Source organism: Carcharhinus amblyrhynchos, chromosome 14 (genome assembly GCF_965287045.1).
Source record: "Carcharhinus amblyrhynchos chromosome 14, sCarAmb.v2.hapA, whole genome shotgun sequence".
Lineage (NCBI taxonomy): Eukaryota > Metazoa > Chordata > Chondrichthyes > Carcharhiniformes > Carcharhinidae > Carcharhinus > Carcharhinus amblyrhynchos.
This window is the reverse complement of record NC_137337.1, coordinates 18,280,620-18,306,984: the sequence shown is the minus strand read 5'-3', so window position 1 is coordinate 18,306,984 and position 26,365 is coordinate 18,280,620. Positions and strand designations below refer to the sequence as shown.

Here is a 26,365-nt window from a genome sequence, read left to right as displayed (position 1 = left end):
GCCAGACACTTAGAACTGTTCTTGACAAATTCTGCCCACTGAATTTTCTATCAATAGGAAACCCAAGTGCAAAACTCATTGAATCTGGAAGAGATGAATTATGGATGGAAAAGAAATGATCACCAGCAACTGCAGTTACTGGAATAAATAAGCTTTGAGTCACCTCTTAGGATCTAAAGGAACTTGGAAAAATAAGACCCTGGTCAGGCCTCATTTGGAGTACTGTGCGCAGTTCTGGTCGCCTCACTATAGGAAAGACGTAGAAGCTATTGAAAGGGTACAGAGGAGATTTACAAGGATGTTGCCTGGACTGGGAGGCATGCCTTATGAAGATAGGTTGAGGGAACTGGGTCTCTTTTCCCTGGAAAGACGTAGGTTGAGAGGCGACCTGATAGAGGTTTATAAAATGTTGAGAGGAATAGATAGGGTGGATTCTCAGAGGCTATTTCCCCAGGTTGAAATGGTCGCTACGAGAGGACACAGGTTTAAGGTGCGGGGAGGAAAGTACAGAAGCGATGTTAGGGGTAAGTTTTTCACTCAGAGGGTGGTGAGTGAATGGAATCAGCTGCCGTCAGTGGTGGTGGAGGCGAACTCGCTGGGGTCTTTTAAAAGACTTCTGGATGAGTATATGGGGTTTTATGGGATTGGGGGTGATAGATAGGTGTTGATGTGATCGGCGCAACTCGTGGGCCGAAGGGCCTGTTTGTGCTGTAGCGTTCTATGTTCTATGTTCTAAAATCTTTGCTACAGCCACAACGACAGAGCCAGGAGCTCAAGATTAAGGAATTCTACTTCCCAGCGTTGAACTTTCATATGACTAACACTGTAACTACTCCCAGCATAATTTATACATTTTGCATACTCTACGTGTGTGTGTGTGTGTGTGTGTGTGTGTGTGTGTGTGTGAATGTGGGTCATCAAAGTTTGAGAAGCACATGTCTTATCTTTTAAAATTTGTTATCTTTACCTGAGTGGGTTTTTAACTCAATAAAAGTGATCCACTTTCTTTTGCCTTGAACCTCAAGAAAGCCTGTCGGACTTGTTTATTTGCAATCAGTCCATAAATGGTTAAACACAGACATTGAATAAAACACCTTTGAAATCTTCAACAAATACTGTTATAGTCACACTTCAGGGGTGATGGGACAGAGGAGTTATATTTTGTCCCTCTCGTGCAGCCAAAACATATCCGAGAAACTGAATTCTGACAACCTGTTGTTCTGTATGAGACCTTACTAATTGATGCAGTCCTGATCCGGAAAGTGTCCACATTCATACTTTGCAGTGGATGTCCCAGACGGTAAGAAGTACAATGCCTCATCACCACCAGCACCCAGCCATCCCCACCCACATCTTTACCACCACCCCCGTCCCAACTGCTTGCCATGGAGTAATTAAAGGCAAATGGCCTTTCCACCAAAGTCAGTTAGTTCAGCACAGGCTGTGACTGTGTGTGTGTGTGTGTGTGTGTAAGGGCGGGAGGCAGTTTGGGTGGGGTGCTTATACAGGAAGCTTATACAGTTCAGCAGATGAGGATAATGTCAGCCTGCTTGCTCTCTTGAGGGAGCTGTGCTCTCTGTCTCGTGCTGCTTTGGAGTGTGGGATGGGTGCGTTTACCCTGAATTTATCTTCTCTTCCGGATGAGATGTTACTTTGAGGCCCCATCTATCCTCTTATACAATCACAGAATCTCTACTGCGCAGAAGAAGGCGCTCTGCCCGTCAGGTCTGCACCGACCCCACAACAGAGCCTTATCCCCATACTTACGCCATTAATCCCACCTACATATCTTGGGACATTTAAAGAAACAATTTAGCATGGCTGATCAACCTAACCTAACCAGCACATCTTCGGCATATGGGAGGAAATGGAGCACTCGAAGGAAACTCACGCAGACACGAGGAGAACATGCAGCATCCACACAGACAGTGACCCTAGGCCGGAATTGAACGCAGGTCCCTGATGCTGTGAGGCAGCGGTGCTAACCACTGTGCCACTTTCAGGTGGACATAAGATATCCCATGGTAAGAACTTGAAGAAGGGGCAGCGAGTTCTCTCCAGTGTCCCTGCCAAAATTTATCCTTCAACGAGCAACAATAGAAAACGGGTTATTAGGTCATTATCACATTCTTGCTTGTGGGAGCTTGCTATGCACAAATTGAATGCTGCATTCCCTGCCTATTACTGTGGTGATGTTGTTTCAAAAGGAACAGCATTGAAATGCTTTTGCATGTGTTGATGTAGTGAAAGGCGCTATATCAATGCAAATTTTTCTTTCCTTTTTGCAATAAACTCTATCACAGAGGAATGAACACATACCTGAGCGAAAGCTGTGAGGAGAGTCTGGTGGACAATTACAATAAATCTCACATTCATTGCTGCGACTGAATGGTTGCAGTTTGTATTTCTGCGAGTCCCTGACATTCTGGAGAGATCAGAGGGGCCTGCTGAATAGCATCAAGGTGTCGCAAATTCAGTGGAATTTCCTTCTATCAAAACCATCCAATTTCACACAACTTCACGGGGGGAAAAGCCGTGTAGTATGAAAATCATTCAGTTCTGCTCATTGTGTTAATGTTGCATGAATCCCCCAGTGAGGTTACACTGCCCTCGCATCAATTGTTCTACATGCATGCAGGCATCACGCTGTAAGTCTTAAAAGAAATGTTTTGAAGCTTTGGCTGATACCTGGTTTATGATTCTATTTTTCACAACCTGAATTAAATTTGATAAACATTTGATTTTGCAGGCAAGGGTCGGAATTTTACCATCTCGCCTGTCCCAGAATTGAGGCGGGTGAGGCTCGCAGAGCGGCATTCCCCGTTGGCTTTGGGCAGGATCTTACAAGCCTTGGGCATTTGATTGACTGAAATTTTTATATGGGCAATTACCCACCATGCATTTATCAATTAAATCATTTCTCTCAGCATTTCCATTGGGCAATGAAGCAAGCTTTAGTGCCAGGATCTGCTTCCCTCTATTTACCCAAGGTGTGAAACAACCCAATGTAATTAGTGAGATCCGTTTTTTATGATGGTGAGTTTGATCTCAAAGAAAAGGTCCCGGTGATTTATTGTGTTTGTATTGGAGGGGAGCCAATGATTGTTACAAGCAATAGGTGAAGATCAAGTAGGGTCAAATAAATATGAGAAAATAAACTCAAAGAATTGTGCTGAACTTTCATTCGCTTTCAGACTGTTTGCCTTTCCTCCTTTTGCTCAACAGAGATACTTGCGCCATCACTGGGGTGACAATAAGAGAAATTGTACTGCCAGGGTTTCTTTCAGTCAATCAGCAATAATTACAATTGCATCTGAATTCGAGGTTGGGCAATACAGTGGCACAGTGGTTAGTACTGCTGCCTCACAGCACCAGGAACCCAGGTTAGAAGCATAGAATCCCTCCAGTGCAGAAGGAGGCCATTCAGCCCATCGAGCTTGCACCAACAATAATCCCACCCAGGCCCTATTGCCGTAACCCCACATGTTCACCCTTATAATCCCCTGACATCAAGGGGCAATTTAGCAAGGCCATTCATCCTAAGCAGCACATCTTTGGCGTGTGGGAGGAAACCTACACTTTCAAGGAGAAGAACATGCCCCCTCCATACAGATAGTCACCCAAGGCTGGAATCGAACCCGGGTCCCTGGTGCTGTGAAGCAGCAGTTCTAAACACTGTGACACTGTGCCACCCCAATTTGCAATATATGTGTGTGTATATATATATATATGTATATATTTTAAATATATATGTATAAATAAATAAAACACACACATGAATACACATGCACATGCATACACACAATCCTCAGGCTTACTACTTTTTCTGATGACTTTATAAACCTCTTCATTTGATCCAACACAATTTTTAACTTACTTTGTTACCCACGGCTGTCTCACTTTTCCTGCTGGGCTTTTGTAGCTTAAAGAAATGTGTATTTGTTAGATACCATCTACTAATTATTTAAATACTCATCATTGCTGATCTATCACAGACGTGTCACATATTTTCCCAATCCACCACAACCAACCTGTCCCTCTTACCTTCATAGCTTCCGTTGTTTAGATTTAAGACTGCAATTTTAGATTGAACTGCGTTGTTTCAAACTTAGTCAAAAATTCGACCACATTAATTTAATAATAAAATTAAGTTAAATTAATTGTTTAAATTAAATTAATGTTAAATTGAAAGAGGCACGTTAAATGGCAAGGCTAGGTATGGGGTAATGCTCTTTGTCTTCCCATCAAATTGACATTATACTAGCCACCGTGATGGTGGAGGAGAGTCCTTACCCACCCCCACACTGATCACTTGTGCCCTCTGCCACCTGGGGAGGCCACCTAGTGAACTCCCCCCAGCCTGGTGGCCTCCTTGCTGCCTGGGAGATGACCTCATTAATTCACGTGCCATGAGGTCAGACAGATAGGCCTTGGTGATTGAACCTTCCAGCAGTGGCACTGGAACCTCAGGTCCTGACGGAAGGAGCATGGAATGTCCAGAAGGGAAACCCACCACTCCCCACCCCCTGGCCACACCCCCACTCTACCACCACCCAAATCAGGAAGCTAGCAGGAGGCTGCCTCATGTTACTCGTGACAATTCTGACTTTTATTAAATGCCCACGGCCCAGCAAAATGCCTAAAGATCGACCAATTAAATGTCTTAATTGGCTGCCCATGCCAAAAAGCTGCTGCTTCCCTCGTTGAGAATATTCCTCAATGGTTGGAACATGACAGCCTTCCTTCCTGATGTTGTTTTGCCCCCATCTCACCAACCCACCTCCTCGCCCCACCCTCCATCCATTCCCCTGTCTCCACAGGGCTAGTAAGGAAAGAGAGAGAGAGATCGGGCAAGTAACATTCAACCCCGAGCTCATAGAACACAAATACATAGACTGTTACTTGAAAGCACTAAACCTTAAATACGGAAGATGAAAATAGAGGAAATCCTAATTTACTCATTGTATCCAGTCCTGTTGAAAAGGAAATCCAAAAGCCTTTAATATTTTCAATAAAGATTGCCCTCCAATGTCTCTTTTTTTCATTCAATTGCCAACTTTTACCCTGAGTGGAATAATAAAACTGTCAATGCTCTTTGAATTCATTTGCTGTTAATAAAAATTACAGTGAAATTATACCCATGAGTGTTTGTGCTGCTTTTACTTATATTTGATGGTTCCCAAATACTTTAGGAAATATCTTCTTACTATGTGTGATACAGTGTGAAAGTTATGCTCGAGCGATACATTATAATACAATGCTTATATTATGCAAAATGATGTCGGCAACCTAATGAACCATTGTCCAACACAGTCGTTTCAGTTTAACTGCTGAAAGGAAAGAGTAACGCATTAATAAATAACACAAAAGAATAATTAATTTAAATTCATTTTCTGTCAAAAGCAAAGAAAAGCAAAATTGAGAGTAAATTTCTAGTTTCTAACCAATGCAATTGATTCCGAATTATTTTTCTATTTCGTAATGCAGTGCATGGCTTCATCACAAAGTTTAATTTAACATGAGGCAGAAGGAATAGGAAGGATAAAAAAAAACAAAGTACACATTAGAGAAAGGAAGTGAGGTCCATGATACTTTGACAGGCAATTGGCCTTCGATTTTTTTCTGTAATTTTGGATGATTAAACATTTGAACCAATTTAAAATCTAAGAATTTCTTACCCAACATCAATAGGCACTGAAAATGAAGAACATTATTCATGCAATAGAGTTGGCTATATAATATTGTGTTTGCTCCCATGTGTGTATGCAGTTGGATATATTTAAATGATAGCAAACTGCCTCTTGACATTGAAACAGAAGCAAAATACTATGGATGCTGGAATCTGAAACAAAAACCGGGAACAAAAAGAAAACAAATGCTGGAAAACCTCAGCAGATATGGCAGCATCCGTGGAGAGAGAAAATAGCATAAATGTTTCGAGGCTGTATGGCTCATCTTCAGACCTCTTCCCATTGTCTGGTGAAAGCTCTACTTAGGAAACTGTTGAAATGGTCCATTTTTGCTGCAAGGGTTGCAATGCACAACTACCCATCATCCAATCCCATTGAGACAGGCAGCAGGCAAACATTGAGCTACCTGTTCAGGATTGTACTGTATAGCCTAGCATAAACTGCGCTGTGAACTGGCTGCATAATACTATAAGACCACAAGACGTAGGAGCAGAGTTGGGCCACTTGGCCCATCGAGTCTGCTTCGCCATTCAATCATGGCTGATATTTTCCTCATGCCCATTCTCCTGCCTCTGCCCCATAACCCCATGACCCTCTTATTCATCAAGAATCTATCTCTCTGTCTTAAAGACACTCAATGACCTGGCCTCCACAGCCTTCTGCGGCAAAGAGTACCATAGATTCACCACTCTCTGGCTGAAGAAATTCCTCCTCATCTCTGTTTTAAAGGATCGTCCCTTTAGCCTGTGGTTGTGCCCTCTGATTCTAGCTTTTCCTACTAGTGGAAACATCCTCTCCACGTCCATTCTGTCCAGGCCTCGCAGTATCCCATAAGTTTCAATAAGATTCCCCCTTCATGCATGCTCGGGGGGGACACAAACCATGATGGTAAGAAACTACAAAAGATCGTGAATGTAGCCCAGTCCATCACGCAAACCAGCCTCCCATCCATTGACACGGTCTACGTTTCCTGCTGCCTTGGAAAAGCGGCCAACATAATCAAGGACCCCACACACCGTGACATGTTCTCTTCCATCTCCTTCCATCAGGAAATAAATACAAGAGCCTGAAAATATAAACCAACTGCCTCAAGAACAGCTTCTTCCCTGCTACCATCTGACTTTTGAATAGACCTACCAGATATTGAGCTGATCTTTTTCTCCATCCTACCTGTAACTTCAACATTATATTCTGTGCCCTCGCCTTTCCTTCTCCCCTAGGTTCTCTATGAATGGTATGCTTTGTCTATATTGCCCGCAAGAATCAAAACCTTTCACTGTATCCCAATACATAGAATCATAGAATTATAGAATCCCGCCAGTGCAGAAAGAGGTTATTTGGCCCATTGAGCCTGCACCAACAACAATCTCAGCCAGACCCTTTCCCTCTAACTCCATTTAGTTATCTCCCTGACTTAAGGGGCAATTGAGAATGGCCAATCAACCTAACCAGCACATCTTTGGACTGTGGGAAGAAACCAGAACACCCAGAAGAAACACGTGCAGACATGGGGAGAATGTGCAGACTCCACATGGTCACCCAAGACCAGAATTGAACCCAGGTGCCACCGTGATGCCCATGTGACAATAAGGAATCAAATCAAAATTCACACGACATATAGTTTGCTTGCACACCTCAAAAGGTAGGCGCACATAGGTTTCAACATCTTCTGGAGCAAAGGTTTGAGGAAAGAGAGAGATTAGCAATAGAACTCAATAGTATTAGTTGCTGTTTGGTATTATTCTACAATCTTTTGGTGCGCGTACGACACATCAACGCTGGAGGACTTTCAGTCAGAGTGTATCAAGCACGCAGCGCCAGAAGTGGTCTGGATGACATTTCTTTTAAATTTCAGGCTTCCATAGCTCTGGCAACTATGGCACTACAGAGCTGAATTTTACAGCCTGTGTAAAGTAAATTTATGAGTTTACCATTTTGGTGTCTCAACACCATTCAGGAGAACACACTGAGAACCGATGCAGCCGGGAGCATCAATAATGGAGAGGAGATGACAGGCTTCAGTTTCCAAACAGGCACTGGGAGTTTGAAGGTGGAAAATCTCTCCTAAATGGCAAGCCTCAATATATTAATATACGATGGGGTTATGACAGCTCTGGTAACTAGGTAATGCAAGCAGATACGATAGTAAGGGCCATCTGGGCAAATACATGAATAGGATGGGAATGGAGGGATATGGTCCCCGGAAAGGTAGGAGGCTTTAGTTCAGCCGGGCAGCATGGTCGGTGCAGGTTTGGAGGGCCGAAGGACCTGTTCCTGTGCTGTATTTTTTTTTTGTTCTTTGTTCTTTGTTATAAAATTCTAAAAGTACAATAAAATGCCATTTATTTATCCAAATTGAAGAAAACATTAAAATTCTTCAAAACAAGTCTTAATTTGCATAGGTTCCCAGCATTGAGGAAAGGGTTAAGGGAGCTGGGGCTTTTCTGTTTAGAGCAGAGGAGGATGAGAGGCGACTTAATAGAGGTTTATAAGATAAAGGGGGATTGACAGAGTGGACGTGCAGAGATTATTTCCTTGAGTGGATGTACTGTTACTAGGGGGCATAACTGTAAGGTTCATGGTGGGAGATATAGGAGGGATTTCTGAGGTAGTTTCTTCACTCAGAGAGTGGTTGGGGTGTGGAATGCACTACTTGCTGTGATAGTTTGGGAACTTTCAAGCAGTTATTGGATAGGCACATGGAACACACCAGAATTATAAGGAGTGGGATAGCTTGAACTGGGTTTGGACATAGCTCGGCAAAACATTGAGGGCCAAAGGGCCTGTACTGTGCTGTAATGTTCTATGTTTCTATGTTCATTGAAGGAGACCTTTCAGCTTTCATACCTCTGCCTCAGTCTACAATGGGAGCTATTGCATTATCTAGGAATCAGCTTTAGATGAATGATAGCGCTCTTCCCTAGAAACCTGACGGCTATGATAAAAACTCGCCTCCAGGGACTTAACACATTGAATTGGATTCCATGTTCCCCTGTTAGCAAGGGCACCTAAAATTGGCCATCTACCCTGCTGCCCTTGACCAATGGTGGTGCTGGAAAGTACAGGGTGCCACTCGGCTTATTGAGGCCCCTAAGTGGTTAATTGATGGCAATGTAAGGGCCTCATCCTGCCACTGTTGGTATTTTCCTCTTGTAAAGGGAGGGCCATGTCATGTGGGAAGCCCACAGCTTCAGCTGCACAGGCTGGTGCCGTTCTGGGGGAGAGAACCTCATTTGCTGGCCCCTATTTCCATTGGAGGCACCCAAAAATAGTCCCCATTGAGCCCCCGACCCCTTAATCCCATTCTCCTCAATGCTCTCACCACCCCACCCCCCTCCAGTTTGCTGCAACTTGACTGGGTACCTCAGTGTGATGGGACTGCCTGCAGTCCCAGCATTGGCCACCACTCCTGTATGGCGCTGCTGTGACTACAGGGCTGCCAGCCAATCCGGTTCATCTGCAGGTCTCTCAGGCAAGAATCCCTTTGAAGAAAGGATTGAAGGTCTTGCTTTACCCATGAATGAACAATAATCAATAACACTACTCCCAGAGTTAAATTGCTGTAGGGATGCCATTGGGATTGAGGGTGGGCTCACCCCTACTGATGATTTTTTAGCCAGGAAGCAGAGATTCTGTAAAATTCAGTTTGGGGTGGCACAATGGCACCGTGGTTTGTACTGCTGCCTCACAGCACAAGAGACCCAAGTTCAATCCCAGCTTGGGTGAGTGTTTGTGTGGAGTTTGTGCCCTCTGATTCTAGCTTTTCCTACTAGTGGAAACATCCTCTCCACGTCCATTCTATCCAGGCCTCGCAGTATCCCATGAGTTTCAATAAGATTCCCCCTTCATGCATGCTCGGGGGGGACATTCTCCCCGTGTCTGCATGGGTTTCCTCCGGCTCCTCCAACAGTCCAAAAATGTGAAGGTTAGGTGGTTTGGCCATGTTAAATTGTCCACTTGTGTCCCAAGATGTGCAAGTTATGGGATTAGTGGGGTAAATGTGTGGGGTTAAGGGATAGGGCGGCAGAGAGGACCTGAGTAAGATGCCCTTTCAGAGAATCAGTACAATCATAATGGGCTGAATGGCCTCTTCTACACTGTAGGGATTCTATGATTCAATCTGTAATTAGGATGTCACTTCACTGCAGCACTGAGAGATTGTATGTTGACATACTAAACCTGGACCCGATCTCCCTTCTCAGGTCAATGCAGAAGGTAAAACTGCAGTGTTTAAACATAGAAACACGGAAACAAAGAAACTAAAAGTAGGAATACAGCATTTGGCCCTTTGAGCCTGCTCCGCTGTTCATTTTGATCATGGCTAATCATAGAATTCAATATCCTGATCCTCCCTTCCTTCTCATATCCCTTGATCCCTTTATCCCCAAGGGCAACATCTAATTTCTTCTTGAAATCAGGCAACATTTTGGCCTAAGTTACATCTGTTGGTGTGAATTCCACACATTCACCATCTCAGTTCTAAAAGATTTACTCCTTAACCTCAAACTATGACCCCTAGTTCTAGACTCCCCCACTATTGGGAACATTCTTTCTGAATCCTCCCTGTCTAATCATGTTAGAATTTTATAAGCTTCTATGAGATCCCCTCTCACTCTTCTAAATTGAATATAACCCTAACCAACATGTCAATATGTATTTCTCAAAAACTTATCACTGAAACAGATCTCTGGCCATTTATCTCTTTGCTGTTTATGGGACCTTGCTATGCACAAATTCGACTGCCATGTTTGACTAATTTTCAATAATGTTATCACTTTGAAAGTTGCTCATTGGCTGTGATATTCAATGAATGTCATGAAAACGTTTAAAGTTATTTATTAGTGTCACAAATAGGCTTACATTAACACTGCGTTGAAGTTACTGTGAAACTCCCCTGGTTGCCACACTCTGGCACGTGTTTGGGTACACGGAGGGAGAATTTTAGCATGGCCAATGCACCCACCTAGCTCGCACATCTTTCACACTGTAGGAGCAAACTGAAGCACCTGGAGGAAGCCCACACTGACACAGGGAGAATGTGCTACATAAATTTGAGTTATTTCTTTATACGTTGTAATCCCATTTCCCTGCACTTTCTCTCAACTCCTATTCTTAAAAGATTCATAACCAATTAAACTAAATCAAATGAACTGAGGGAGAAACGCCTTAAAGGGGCACTGCTTAAACAAAATACAAATCACAAATGAGAGGTAAAACATTAAACAAAAACGTGATTAAGAGGATCAATAAGGCACCTCAGTCCCTATGGTGCCCATCAGGCATGAAAGGCCTTGATGGTGCAGGTGGACTTCACATACTACCTCTCCAGGGATACCCATCCGCACAAGTAGCCATAGTAATGGGACAGACGGTCAGGTTGAATGACCCCTTCAATGACTCACTGCCTGGGTCTGTTAATGGCAACTTTGCCCTGGCCCAGGAGGAGGGTCATGAGGAGGTCCCCCTCCTCCCCATCCCCTCTCTGTCCCGGGATCCCCTAGATTAGGTCCAAACTTTCATTTTACTTTTGTATAGCTTTCTTTTTAATTACTTATCAAACTGTATTTTGAATTCTGTAGGTGGCCCGGATTTCCATCCTTGAGGTGGGGTAGGGGCAGTTGGCAAAATTCCCAGCTCAGCCTACCAGCCCGTCTTAGGCAAAAGAAGGATCTCCATTGCTTGGGGGAAAGTGTGGGCTGGAGTCAGGCCAGTCAACCTGGGAAGAAGTGCAACATGTCCACAGAAGCTATCGACTACACAGATGGGCTGTTTAAAAGACCTGCCTCCATGCTGTGGGAAAGTAGAAAGCCAAAGGACTCCATTCCTCATCTCTGGCACCTCCTTCAGCCTCCAATCACTCTCCAAGCCCTATCCATGTCACTTGATGGACCCCACCCCACCCTGTGGCCTATCAATGCCCCCTTCCTCATCCATGCCTCTATGTCCATCTACCCATCCCCCATGTTCCTGCATACCCCCATGTCAATCATTGTGCTTCCACCAACCCCCTATGTCGCTTTGTGACCTCATGTCAATATGTTCCCTTCTGTCCACTCCCATCTCTCCTCATGTCCTATACCTAGCTATGGCTTCCATGCCCGCTGAACCACTGTACATTTTCTAGAACCAACGAACAGTGTAGTATATAGTGGAATATATAATAAAACTTTGAAAACAGTAACTGAGAACTTTCTATGTTTGAAATAAAAGTTTGCACAACAAAATATTAAAAATGACAATAATCCAATCTCTTTGAAGTCCCAAAAAACCATACATCCTTGAAGTCACTTAACTTGTACAAACACACATTGTGAAATTGACATCAGAGATAGGTGGTCAATCAAACAATTCTCCTTCTGGGGAGTAGATGTTCTAGTATTCTAATAGCTATCTGGGCTCACTGCCAAGCACACATAATGAGGCTCAATTTCAGAATGTTTATTTACATAAGTTAAGTGGTTACAAAGGTTTGAGATTTTGGAGAGTTCAATGGATCTGGATGATTAATACCTTTCTTAGTCTGTTAAGCAGTGTTTTTTCAGACATGGGATAAATTAATTACCTTTCTTTATGTGTTTGCATCCTACTATATACTGCAGGGCTCAATGCTTTTGGAGAATGTACAGTGGTTAATGGGCTTAGACGTGCCATAGATTGGCCTCAGGGAATGAAGGGCCATGGGGCGGGTGGAATGAAAAAGGTTGGCATAGAGGCTTTGAGCAGAAATGGGGGTGGATAATGGGACATAAGGGAAACCTTTTGAACTTACCTTTTAAAAGGCTCCCTCATGCAACTACTGTGAATCATGACTCTTTAAAACCTGGACCAACTCCTTGAAATCTGCAGAGGTCTGGGGCATGTCTATCTTTGAAATGGACGTAGGTTTGGCAGTGTCAGGGAATGAGTTCACATCCTTTAAAGGCATTCCCAAAAGCCAGGAATGGAATCAGATATACAGGATTCAAGACGTGCCCATCATTTTAAAGGGCTCCTGAGTCAACCCAACTCAGTGGCAATCCAGGCTATTATCTCTGCCACAGATATATTCTCCATTGTAATAATGCTGTCCAAATAAAAAAGATGCTTTCTATCTTCCCTCTTGCAGTGATCGTTCTCTGTCCATGTCCCCTTGTTACCAACTTGCCATATTATATTACTAACCCTTCAGAAATCTTTTCAGAACAGGAAGTTGAACACAACTGACTGAGTCTATAATAAAAGTTGATCCTAATAGTCACAACAGAGCAGTGTTGCACAAAGAAGAAGCAAGTGCAGGTATAGCACCTTCCTAGAATTAGCCATGGCTTGGCTGGTAGCACTCTTACCTCTGAATCTGATGCTCAAAGGTTCATGACTGACTTGAGCGCAAAGTTCTAAGTGAACAGTCCCAAAGGAGTACTGAATGGAGCTTTGTCCTATCAGAGCATCCGTCTTTTGGATGAGATGTTAACAGAAGGTTCTGTCTGCTCTCAGGTGTGGACATAAAAGACTCCATGGCAATATTTCAACAAAGAGCAGCGGGATCTTTTGTGCCCTCAATTAGTATCACTAAGAAAGATTATCTGGTCCTTATCACAGTGCTGATTGTAGAATCCCACTGCGCACACACTGCCACTAAAGTTTAAAGTTTATTTATTTGCGTCACAAGTAGGCTTACATTAACACAGCAATGAAGTTACTGTGAAAATCCTTATTGCCACACTCTGGCGCCTGTTCAGGTACACTGAGGGCGAATTTAGCATGGCCAATGCAACTAACCAGCATGACTTTCAGACTGTGGGAGCACCCAGAGGAAACCCACACAGACGAACATGCAGACTCCACACAGACAGTGACCCAAACCGGGAATCAAATTTGTGTCCTTCGCACTCTGAAGCAGTAATGCTAACCACTGTGCCACTGTGCCTCAGTGACATTATAACAGTGACTATGCTTTAGCAGTACATAACCGGTTGCAAAGTATTCTAGTGTGTCGTGCGGTCATGAAAGGCACTATTGAATTGCAAGGAGACAGATTGTTACAGGGTCAGCAGCAGTTGCATCAACTTTCCCAGCCCCTTCCAACCCTGCCCTTCCCCACCTCTGCTATTCCTTCGTGCTCCCCCACCTCCACACTCCCCACTCCTGCTCTCACCAAACCCTCACCACTATCCATTATTCTAACCAGCTCCACGGTTCATAAATAAATGCTTTGTGTAGTGTGATGGAGGGTTGTACACACTCAAAAGGTTACCAAGCTCAATCAGTGGATAATAGTAGAGGCAGTGGTGTAGTGGTCGTGTTGCTGGACTAGCAATCCAGGAGAACCCAGGGTAATTCTTTGGGGACCTGGGTTCAAATCCCGCCATGGCAAATGGTGAAATTTGAATTCAATAAAAATCTGGAAGTAAAAGTCCATAAAACAATTGTCATAAAAACCCATTTGGTTCACTAACGTGTTTTAGGGAAGGAAATCTGCCATCCTTACCTGGTGTGGCCTCCATGTGACTCCCGACCCCATAACAATGTGGTTGACTCTTAAATTCCCTCTAAATTGGCAGAGCAAACCATTCAATTCAAGGGGGCTGTTAGGAATGGACACTAAATGCGGGTCCAGCTCACATTGACCGAAGATCAGCCATGATCTTATTGAATGGCGGAGCAGGCTTGAGGGGCCAGATAGCCTACTCCTGCTTCTACTTCTTATGTCCTTATGTACAACCCCTGAACCAATTTTAAAAAAACTCTTGGCTGGGGAGATTTAAAACATTTGATAATTCCATTTCTTTAATTTTACACAGTGTCCTGTGTTGGAAATTGTGACAATGTGATAAGCAGTAGATTAGGTGTAGGCATGATTCCCCCTGTGGTAATGGATGCTGCCAGCACTCACTGTCAAAGCTTTCAATGTGAAGACTAACCACCAGAGATCTGTGCAACACAAGTCAACACCCTGGAAGGAGTGGGCCCAAATTTAAGAACATTAGTTGGAAGAAAACGCTATTCAATTAAATTCTAGTGGCGGTCAGGGATGTGGAAATTATATTAGAATTGCTGAGAGGAATATAACAGAAAAGAAAGTCTGTAGACTCTTTATTAGGTAATAAATCAGATGGAACAAAGGTAAGGCTTAAATTAGAATTTACAGACATCTGTATTTATTTGTACAGTTCCACAGTTTCAATGCACTGAAAAAACTCTGGGAATCAAATGTGAAAAAAACCCATTGTGTTCTGTATTACAAACAATGATCCCGTCTGAGCTTAAATATGTCTTAAATGCTTTTGCTTGCTATATGGAGGTTGAATCCCTTTGTAATATGACAGCCCAAAATTTTCTGAAGTGCAGCATCACTTTGCATTGTAACCCAGTTTTTCAGTGATGTTCTCTATTATATTGCTTTGCCATTCAACAGTGGTTGAAGCAAAGAAGTAGCTGTTGCAGTTAAAAATACTTCCTTGGGGGTTTCAGGGGAAACAAATAGAGATGTATAACTTGCTTCAGCCTTGTAAGGGTAGACCCTCGGTTTGTATAAGTCCGTGATTCCAAAGAGGAAGAGCAGGGCTAGGAGTTCCTGTTTCTTCTCCTTAGAGGCTTGTTAACCAAGAGAGATGAAGTATATTAACTTCCACAAGGTAGAGGTTTGTCCCACCAGGAGAAAGAAGGGGACCCAGGCGAGCGAAGGACATTTGTACCTGTACACATAAACAGGTTAGGCAGGGGCTGTGGGGAAGGTCAGGGTCGGTGGGGGTGGTGGAATGAAGTGGCAGCAAGTTATGCTTGATGGAGATGCTTTAATTCTTGGGATGGGTCTTGCCAAATCTCTTCCCTGCTCCCAGTGCTGGGAATGAACAAGGATCTTCTGAGGGGCTAGAAAAATGTCAAAGCCATTCTGAAGCCCCAGGCAGATGCAATGGTCTTGCAAACTGTGGCAGGGTCAGCACTGCGGGGCATCAGTGAAACTACTGCAATCTTAGACCATCGAATTTTGGAGGCAGAAAATAAAAATACATGATCGTTGATGGGTGAGCTGAGGTGACAGTTCAATGTTCTGTCTCTGGATAAAATACAAGCACCAGGGAGTTTGCCTTTTGCAACTAAAGATGCAAACTGAAACCCTTTTTGAGACACGTCTTGCATTAAATCTCCACTCTTGTTATCGGGCAAGTGACCCCTTGGCATTGCAGAATTTGCAATTCCCATGTACCTCTACAATTATCACACAGTAGGATTTGCTGCACCACTTTGCATCCAATTCCTGAAGGTAGTGGAATTGCTCGTTTATGATTAGGATGCAAGCAAAAATTCACCAGCCTGTCCCATTCAGTAGCTCCCGCTCATTCCAAATAATGTGAAGCTGTTTCTAATGCCAGCACTGTATATATTGTGACCATACTTTATTTTGGTTATGGACATCCTTCAAACAATGTTTTAGAAATACAGAGAATTTGTCGAAAGTAAGGAATATGCAAGTGAGGTACAGAGTATCTCTGGAATCTGCAACCTGTCAGTATAACAAGTATATCTGTGCATTATTATAAGTTACATCGAGTAGCCATTTTATATATAAAGCATGAGATTTCTTTCTCCCACCTTGACAAGACAAAAATATATACAAAACATAAAACGCACTGTTGAATTTTCAACGTGAGATTTTCTGTTCTAGGTAAGGCTAAACACTAAAGCTGAGTACAAGTGACCTTGCTCCCTTTAACACCCTCTGGTTCAGTTATGTGTTCCTTCACCCATTTGTTAAAAAAAAAGTTGTTCTTTTTCAATTCACATCAGCAGTAGAAAAAATATTTTAAAAGATTTTTTTTATAACAACATTGGCTTTGAAGCAGCTACGTAAAAAAATAAAAAGCTAGCAGTGCATTGATCTGTTAGAAAATAAGGATTAACTGGTTGTCAATTATGGTAACAGGTCCTTGCATGTTGGATCCAAAGGAATGTGCTGCATTGTGTAAGGTGACACTGTCCAATTTAATAAATGTTCAGGTGATTTTTATTTTAAAAGGGGACTGAATAACCACATCAGGGGTTATCGTGTGCTGGTCCACAAAGGTTTACTTTCACAGACAAATTGCTTGGTCACTGTATTTGTTTAAATTACTAAAAAAATGTCCTAGTTCTCATTTTTAAAAAAACACAATCATTTTAGTCTTTTTTACTAGAAGTACTTCCAAATGGTAAAAAATGGTCGTTAAGTCACAAAAGAAGGGTTATTTGTTGCTTCCATAACAACTCAGAACCAAAGAGAAGAACTCCAAGACTGCACAAATGTAAAAGGTCACAGGGTTATCTTTACCTGAAATTAAAATGATTCACATGAATTTTTTTTTACATATTCAACTTTCATAGCTGTTTATTGTTTCACAAAAGCTTTGTTTCTTTCACGTATTCATACATTCTCTGCAAAAGAAAAGGCTGGGGGAAATGAGGAGGCTTTCAAGGACTTGACATTATGATTTAAATTCAAGGCACATACATGATACACCAAAAGGGTGCAAGATAATGAACTTTGGTTCCTTGCACTGTGGAAAATTTGGAACAAAAAGGAAAAGTTAAACTAAAATGCCACTGTCATTTGCACAAACATGTTCTGACATCTGTATTACAAAAGTAGTTGTAGATTTTAACACACTTCTTTGCATTATTTGCTGTAGGCATTTTCTTAAAAAAAATGTATCTGGATTTTTATTGTTCTGTTCACTTTAGGTGTAATACCGGTTTACCAGTATTGCTTATTCCCAAAACTGGCTCCACTTCAGAACTGTCACTGCCGAATGGAAGATACAAAGAATGTATATCTCGGTGTGGTCAATGTCTGTGCGGGTTAATCAAATTGAATCAACTAAACATACGGGGTGAGATTTTCCAGCCTCCCAGCCGTGTGTTTCCCGCCAGTGGGAGGTGGCATGTTGTTTGCTAGTGGCGGGGTTCTCTGGTCCCACCACTGTCAATGGGAATTCCCACTGATGTCACTCCATGCCGGTGGGAAATTTATGGCTGGGATGCACTGCCAGCGGGACAGGAGAATCCTGGTGGCATGAACAGCTGGAAAAATCCAGCCATGATCTTCAGAAACTTAAGTGAGCTGCGAATCCTTCAGTTTTCATTAACGTCAGTATGTCTAAGATAGGGTATTGTATGAATATTTTACCTATCAGTACTATACAGAATACTATTATCATTCAGACATTGTACAGAGTACTGTTCTTAATATTAAAATGGAGTCACATTTCTTCAGTTAACAAGCTGTCATTTGTGTCAACTAAACAGGATATTGTGGCACACAGCCCTAAGCGTTGGAGCTCTGGTTGGTGACACTATGGAATAGTACGCGGGTGAGATTGTGCTTATGCATGGAGAATTCCTGATCTTGGTCATGCCATGATGGAGCTTACACCCTCCCCTCAGGCTGCCAACAGAGCTGGTAGTGGGGGGGTGGGTAAGGAAACAGGTCATCCTGCTCGTGGCATGGAAGGCACAGGGAGATAGACAGAGACAAGGGGAGAAAGAAACAAATACCTTCAGTTTAGACTATGAAGGTATCGGCTGCAAACTAGCACTCAGAATTATCTTGGTAAGACTCATTTAGTACGACAGCAACATGCTCCTGTGAAAGAACTGCACACTATACTAAGAAACAATGCCATTTTTGTCAAACTGTAATGTAGTTGTGCATTTAAGAAATTGTCCCAACAATTTATTGAATATCTGATTATAATAATTACTTGATGCCCCAATTTGATGGCCCATCAATCTAAGACGACAAGTGTGAAATGTAGCAAGTGGCTTCCATTTGTATGAAGGAGATGCAAATGTAAATATTACCTGGGGGAGCCCTATGGAACACTAATCTGCTTGTGTAGGTTTAATGTATGTTTGGTTTCACTGGTCCTGAATTGGTCAGCAAGTTGCTATCCTAATAGAACTGAATCCCTACAGTGCAGAAGGAGACCATTCAGCCCATCGAGTTTGCACCGACCACAATACCGTCCAGGCCCTATTCCTGTAATGCCGCCTATTTATTCTGCTAATTTCCTTGACACTAGGGTCAATTTTGCATGGCCAATCAACCTAACCTGCACATCTTTGAGCTGTGGGAGGAAATCAAAGCACCCAGAGAAAACCCACGCAGACATGAGGAGAACGTGCAAACTCCACACAGACAGTGACCTGAGACCGAAATTGAGTCCAGGTCCCTGGTGCTGTGAGACTGCAGTGCTAGCCACTGTGCCATCATGCCGCCCTAATTCTTCACTGTTGCCATGGTTTGCTTTACTCGGGGCCAAAGCACTGTTAATCTTTATTTGTTAAAGTGTCCCTGAAAAGTTAAGAGTTGAAAAGATCTACAAAGTTTCAACAAATCAACAATGAGAACTACGTACCCTTTGTAATTAGTTACTGTTGTTTGAGAATAATCCAAATGTGTTTTTGTTAATCGACAAGGTGCCGCAACACACAAAATGTCATTGCAGTAAATTCCACATGGATTCCGACCTCATTATAATGAAAGCATCATGCTCTTCAAATATATTAAATATTGACTATCGCAGTTCAAATTCTAGAAAACTTAATTGATCTTATTGTTCGGGGAAATCTAATCATAGCATTGAATAAAAGGGAAGGCCGGAGTTTAAGTGGAGGTTTAAGGAGACTGTGTTAAAAGCATATTAAATTATAGTGTACATACGATAAACTGAAAGTACTGAACAGCCGACTGACAGATCAGATTAAGCTCCCGAAAAGGGTCATGAGGAAGATGTGTGATGTGGTTTCAATTATGGAGACCACAGGGTTTTGTGTTCAACTTCCAGCCTGAGCTGAGTTAGTTGGTGCTGATGAATACTTGGGTGTTAAAGCTACTTGCCATGCCCTGGGCTACAGAATGTGTGAGGGTGAGGGTGGCGGAAAAAGAAAAGAAAAAGAATCAGAAGTTACCATTGCTACATGCCGTGACCCATTGCTGGAAAACAGACGAATGTTGGGCTTGGCTTGGATTGTCCCCTGAGGTCATTTGCTTGCACTAACATTCAGGCTCACAGCCCGAGATGGCCGTGAGGAGCAAGGTGTCAATGGCACAGCAAGGGACAAGGAAACAATTTCAAATAGGAAGGCGAGTAAACATTATGGAGGGACAGCCTGGGAAAATCAAATTAACCATCAGTTTTTGTTGCTTTCTAAATTAGATGCCAGCGTAACTGTTCAGAAGATGTTTTAAACCCCGAATGGTGTCTTTAAATGCTGTCATACGTTTAAAAAAAAAGAATCATTTATGAACATAGGCCTTGATTGTACATCAACAACTATACAGCATACTTAATCTCTTTTTCAAACCACTTGACTGCATTACAAAATTGTTGCTACTTATTTTTTTGTAATAGAAAAGATAGCAATTTTTTTTACACTGTATAAATTACACAGTAGGCAGACGCAATCTGTCTGGACAATATTTCACAAATATATTCTAGAAAGTCCTATAACTGCAGGGTCTGTATACTGCATGGTCATGTATGACATTGTTCTAAATCTGGAGCGCCACTCGTACAGTATCTGCTGTTGCTTCTGGTGTGGCAGTCTGTAAAGTTAATCGCTCCATTCGGAGGGTATATCGACTGCAGTCTAAAATCCTCCTTAAGCATTTGTTCATTATTTAGTGAGACTATGTGAAAACTGGTCTCAGTCATTTCGAGAATTGAGTTGTCCTTTTTAGTGCCAGCCTCGCAATAGTCATCTTTCCTTCTTCCTCGATTGTACTTCCACGAGTGCGAATTGTATTTCCCCTTTCTGTGCATGTGCCAGCAAAAGACGCTGAGCAGGGCCACCAGAACGAGGATCACTGCCCCCCCAATCAGCCCTGCCAACAGTAAAGGGGAGCTCAGGTCCTGCTGGGTCGCCTGCTCGGGACTCGAGGCCATGTTTGTGTTAAAAGATGACGATTTGGTGGTGGCCTCTGAGCAAACTGTATCGTCCTCGGGGTGAAAGTTATTTGAGGCGTCCAACAGAACCATACAAATCCTGTAGGTCGTCTTGGGCTCCAGGTTCAGCAAGCTCAGCTGCTCTGTGTCTCCACTCACTATCCTTTCATGCATGATGCCACCGACCAAACTGTGGCCCAGTTTCACCCACGTTATTCTGTACTTGGTCACCGCATAGATGGCGAGCCAGCTGATTTGGATGCAGGTGTCATTCGCGAACTGGACAGTGAGTCGCAACTGGCCAACTGGCCAAGGGTCCGTGAATCCTTTGCCTCCTGTAGGCACCAGGGGGGTTGACCCGGGGGCGAAGGGGAGAAGGGAGGTGTTGGCCGCAGGGTCGAAGGTGGCAGAGATGACAGTCACGGTGGCAGAGGGCAAGGGGACAGGGGGCACGGGTGTGACATGGGGAGCAGGGGTGGTAATGGGGCAGGACACCAGATTGATATTCAGATCTCTTATAGCCATTCCTCTGACTTTGTCAGGCCCCTGGCACATCAGCCCACGCACGTTAATTGAAAAAGACAGTGACTGTAGCCACTTGGTCACCCACTTGATGTTGCAGTCACAGTACCAGGGGTTATTCCTCAGAAGGATCTGTTTCAGGCTGGTCATCCCATCGAAAACTCCTTTCACCAGGCTCCGCAGCTGATTGCTGGAGAGGTCCAGCTTTTCCAGCCGTTTCAGATGAGTGAAGGCAGTGACTGGAATCTGACTGATCTGATTCTCCTGCAGGTTGAGCTTCACCAGATTGTCTCCGGGAATGTTGGGCGGGGGCACGGTGAGGGAATTCCGCACCAGCGAGAGCTCGGTGAGTTTCATCAGCTGTTCCAAGGCTCCCTGAGCAATCCCCCCGTCAGTCAGAAGGTTCCCATCCAAGACCAAGCGCTGGAGGAGGGTCAGATTCCAAAAGGCTAGCTCCGACACGGTGGAGATGCGGTTCTCATCCAGTCGGAGTTCCTCAAGCCCTAAGGGCAACCCGATGGGGACGCTGCTCAGGTGGTTCCTGGACAGGAACAGCATCTTGAGGTTGGTGGCTTCTCGGAACGCCCCATCTTCGATGCCAACGGTGGAGATGGAGTTGTCATCCAGATGTAGCTCCTCCAGTTCCTGCAGCTGGCTGATGGCTTCCCTGGAGACGGTCTGGATGTTATTCTCCTGGAGGTGGAGTTGCTTCATGTTTTTTGGTAGGTTTACAGGGAACTCATCCAGCTCATTGCCGTACAAGTACACTGTCTGAACAGAGAGCACATTTCGCAAGTCGAGAGGAAAACCAGCATTGTTGATGATGTTGTTTTGGAGGTAGAGAATAGAGGCGCCCTCTGGGATGCCAGCAGGCACTGATGTCAAGCCTCGGTCATTACAGTAAACAAATTTCTTATCACAACGACACTCCGAAGGGCAAAAATCCGCCCCAGTTACTTGAGCGCACAGTCCCAATAGAAACATAATCCATAACTGCAATAAAGTAATCCAGTCCATGAAACAGACTCTGGTTCGTGACGTTCCCATCACTCTTTAACAATTAAAAGAATTCTAATTGTAAAACAGCAGGCGGTTAAAAAATCCACAACGCCAGAGGCTGCTCCTGTGAATGGAAAGCTGGTGTGTGCTCCAAACACTTGGGGGAAGAGACAGTACATGAGAATAATCCTTCTGTGCGTCTTTTTTAAAAAATATATATGTATATATATGACTTAATACTGGAAGCAGCAATTTGTTAACTGGAGCTCTGAAATTTATTCCATCTAAACCAGGAGAGAAGCAAAGCAGATCGCATTCTGCTTTTTTTCCGGCTGGAGATTTGGCAATTTGCAATTGCACTGTAAATGCAACACAGCGCCCGGCAGCACTCCGGTTTGGGTTTATTAAATCTGGAGTCCCTTCGTCACACACTGCTGCTCCAAGTCAGAAAGGGGGTGTCATCTCAGCTCGCCTTGTACATCTAGAATCCTATTCTATTAAAAACAAACAAAAAAGAAACACACACAGACACAAGAAATAAATGAACAGTTCACTTTTGGATTCACATATTCTCAGAGAAGCTGTATTTTTTTTTCCAAACCTAGAGCTGCCTCTACTGGACAAATCTATGGGCTGTCAGTATACCCATTAAACTGCCTTTCGGCTTACTTCATGCCAGCTAATAAAATGAGTATTAAAAAAGCTAGTTCAGGAGAGAGAGAGAAAAAGAACCCTGAGATTGATTTAAGATTTAAGCAGTGGCGGCTTATTAGTGTTAGCACTGGATAATTTAAAAACAAAATCAGGTTGCAATATAAAATCCTAACAGTTTATTTAAGAAACAAAATTATAAATACCTTCACGTTGCTGTCCGATACTGTGCCTGGGTCATATTCTGCTGTTTCCCGTCTCCTTCACGGTTCTGCTGGTTTGATGGTGAATCTTGGCTTGGCGATTGTAGCACAGTCCAAGTACTTTGGGGTAGGTTGTCTTGTACTCCACTCGATTCCTGTCATCACTGGACAGTGTTTCTGCTTTAGCCCAGAGGATATCTCTGCTTCTCCATGCTTTTCACTACCCCCCTCTCTCTCTCTCTCTCCCTCAAAGCACCGGAGCCCCTCAGAATGTCGCCTCTGCCGCCGTTCCTCTTCTAGGGAGGAGAGAGGATTTATACATTAGGCACAGAATCAAACGAGAGAGAGGGAGAGAGGGGGAGAGAGAGAGCCCCAGCCACTTATCACTCTCCCTGCGCCCCAGCCTGAATTTCTGGTGTTCGCTGTGTGATATGCCAGTAATGATGTCTAGTATCCGACTGTTTATTGCTAATGTAAGTCTTTCCTTTCCCCCTTAAAACCCCTGGGAGATGTTTACAGTAATGAATTCAGCTGACAGCGATCTCTCTCTCTCTCTCTCTCAGACCCTCCCATCTCTCTCTCCATGTGAAGAAGGTCTCTCAGCTCCAACAGGCAAAGCTTTCCTCTGGCAGTGGACGGAACGCCGGAGCTTCCTCGACACGTCTCTCTTTCTCCCTCTCTCTCTCTCTCCCTCTCTGTCCACTCCCTTCTCTCTTTTTTTTGGGACAAACTATGGAATTTGTTTAATGAACAATTTTATTTCGCCCCCTCCCCCTCCCAAAGCCCCCTCCTGGCAGTAAAGCCCACCCCAATTTCCTCTAACCTTGAGTTCGCCCAGAATTACAAGGAGCTTCCGAGACTGTAGGTTGAAGGTGGGGGGAAGTGGGGGGCGGGGGGTGTAATTCTTTTAAAAGAACAAATATGTGCATAGAAACTGAACAGCTACGCCTCAGCAGTCAGTTACAGTCTGACATCCCCCCCCCACCAAAAAAACTGGCAGCAAAGCAAAGTATTTAGACGAATGTTTGCGGTTTCAGAAAGGTAGAGGTTGGGGGCGGAGGGGAGGGGGGGGGAGAAAGTTTATTATGAATTAGACGATTGACTTTTCCTTTTTTTAAAAAATCAATCGCTATTCATTAATCAGCAGATGATTGGGCTGATTTCAACGGGGAGAGGGGAGTACAGGCAAGCTTCAGTAACGATTGATTTTGCGATTTAGTGAACCATCTAAGCGGAATCTTTGTTTTTATATATATGTGTACATACATAGGGCTTGCCCTGGAATATTATTATTGCATGCGGACCGGGAAATTGAAACAAAAAAAAGCGGCTTGCGCTTTGAAATCCAAGGATTCGGAAAGAAAAATATCGAACATTTCCCCCCAGCAATGTTCACATCTTCTGGGCCCCCCTTTAGTGTTCAAAGGGACGCTGTGGTAGGTCTTGTGGTTTTTTTTTGAACAATTGGATGACAAGACTGGTTATTCAGCAGGAATTTAGAGGGTTTTTTTTGTGTGCCCCCCCCCCACCCCTTCACTTGTATGTTGGTCCCAAAAAAGTAGTTAATCAAATATTTAAATTCCATGCACAAAAAAAAGCCGAAGGAGAGATTTAACTGTGCAGTGTGCATTCCAGAATGGGTTGCAACAGCTTCTGTTTAATGGCTCGGCAGTCTCTGGAGATATGAGTGCACAACTCTTCCTCGTTCTGGGGCAGGGGTGGGGTGGGGGGGAGGTGGTGAAGATCCCAGTGGTGGGGACTGTTCTCCCCAAACTCAGGACTTTAAGAGGAGGCGACAGAGAGAGAGAGAAAGAGAAAAAGCCTCGAATCTCGCAGCCTGAGTTATCTTTCTGGGAATGGGAAGGGGGACTGACATCAAATTGTTACAAATGCAACGCAGCCAAGGAAAGACGGGGTTAAAAAGAAGAGGAAGAGGGGGAGAGAGACTTTTAGGATGATGCTCGGGTTTAACATGCATTAGTTAACAAGTGCTCCCGGCGAGAAACAGGCTGTGTGCCTGCACTGTGGCGAGGTTGGAGAGAGGTGGCACTGCGACACAGGGAGAGTGTGTGTATGTGAGTGTGTGTGCGTATGTGTGCAGCAAGCTCTCCACACTGACTGCCAGGGCAGTCAGCTACCTCACCAACTGGGGGCTGCGGGGCGGGGGCTGGCGGGGAGGGGGGGGACACATTGCAAACCGCAGCTGTCTGTCGTAATGATCTGAATCTCACCATCCAACCCAAGACACACACAAAAAAAGATACATTGGCATGCTACACACACACACACACAGAAAGAGAGAGAGAGAAATAAAGCAAGAACAAACAGTGAGAGGCTGGTTCTGTGGGAGACACACCAACACATTCAGGGGAATCAAAGCAAAAATACTGCGATTGCTGGAATCTGAAACAAAAAAGAACAGAAAATGTTGTAAAATCTCACTAAGGGGAACGAAAGGGGGAAAAAATCTTAATGGATGGTCCTTATTTATTTTTTATTTATTTTTAAATACAAAGGTGTCCAAGTGACAAGTCTAAAGTACATCTTTGGCAACGATGTAACACTGATGGCCGTTGGAGGTTTCACCCTTGTGACAGTCACATCGTTGTGGTGTGCGGGTCACGGTGGCTCCTTCTCCGGCGGTGTTAACATGTTCAGTCTGGTGTGTTTCTCTGGGCAGCAACACCATCTCAAAAAGAATCCATCAAAAGGCCTCAAACCGGGATCTTAGGTCCATGTCACACTATCTGTAACCTCCACAAACTTCCTTGGCTTGCAAAATCTCACTAATTGTCCCGGCTGGAGACAATACACACCTCTTTAACCTGTGCTTAACCCTCACTCCACTCACATTGTCTGCACCTTTAAGATTACCTGTAAAGACTCGCATTCCAACCATTATTTTGAAAGTTGAGTTTGTGCCTTTATATGCCCTGTTCGCGAACACAACTCCCACTTACCTGACGAAGGAGCAGCGCTCCGAAAGCCATTGGCTTTTGCTACCAAATAAACCTGTTGGACTTTAACCTGATGTTGTGAGACTTGTTACAGTGCAAAGGCGGATTCCCCTTTTTTGTAGAATGGGGATACAGTGCAGAGTGGGACTGGAGCATTGCTGTGTGAAAATGCCGGGAGGTGGGATGGGGGGAGGATTAGACAGGCTTAAACATCAAGATCAAGATTTATTCTGCCCCCTACTCCCCGGCTGCTCCAGCTAACCCCACCACCTCAGAGAGATATATAATAAAACACGTCTGCCTGACGCCAGGGAGGCTGGAGTGTCTGAGGATCGCTGTAACTCTCAGCGTGGCTGGAGTTAGCACCCATCTCTGAACTAGCTGTCCGCCCAAGAGAACATCAAACAGCCCGAGGTACGGATTCGCTCACACTCGCCACT

General features: G+C 43.9%; 1 protein-coding gene across 1 annotated transcript; it reads right to left on the bottom strand.

Annotated features, from left to right (window-relative positions):
• Window positions 1-14,793: 14,793 nt before the first annotated feature.
• LOC145352455 (leucine-rich repeat transmembrane protein FLRT2) lies at window positions 14,794-25,340 on the bottom strand. Its single transcript, XM_080202338.1, has 3 exons — window positions 25,295-25,340; window positions 22,972-23,264; window positions 14,794-22,608 (listed from the first exon to the last, which is right to left on the bottom strand). The coding sequence occupies exon 3, from the start codon at window positions 22,160-22,162 to the stop codon at window positions 20,183-20,185; it is 1,980 nt and encodes a 659-aa protein (XP_080058464.1). The 5' UTR covers window positions 22,163-22,608; window positions 22,972-23,264; window positions 25,295-25,340; the 3' UTR covers window positions 14,794-20,182.
• Between the last annotated feature and the right edge of the window lie 1,025 nt (window positions 25,341-26,365).

Bases quoted from the DNA above. Each gene is read 5' to 3' on its own strand.
- LOC145352455 (XM_080202338.1), bottom strand. From the start codon at position 22,162: ATGGGAACGTCACGAACCAGAGTCTGTTTCATGGACTGGATTACTTTA.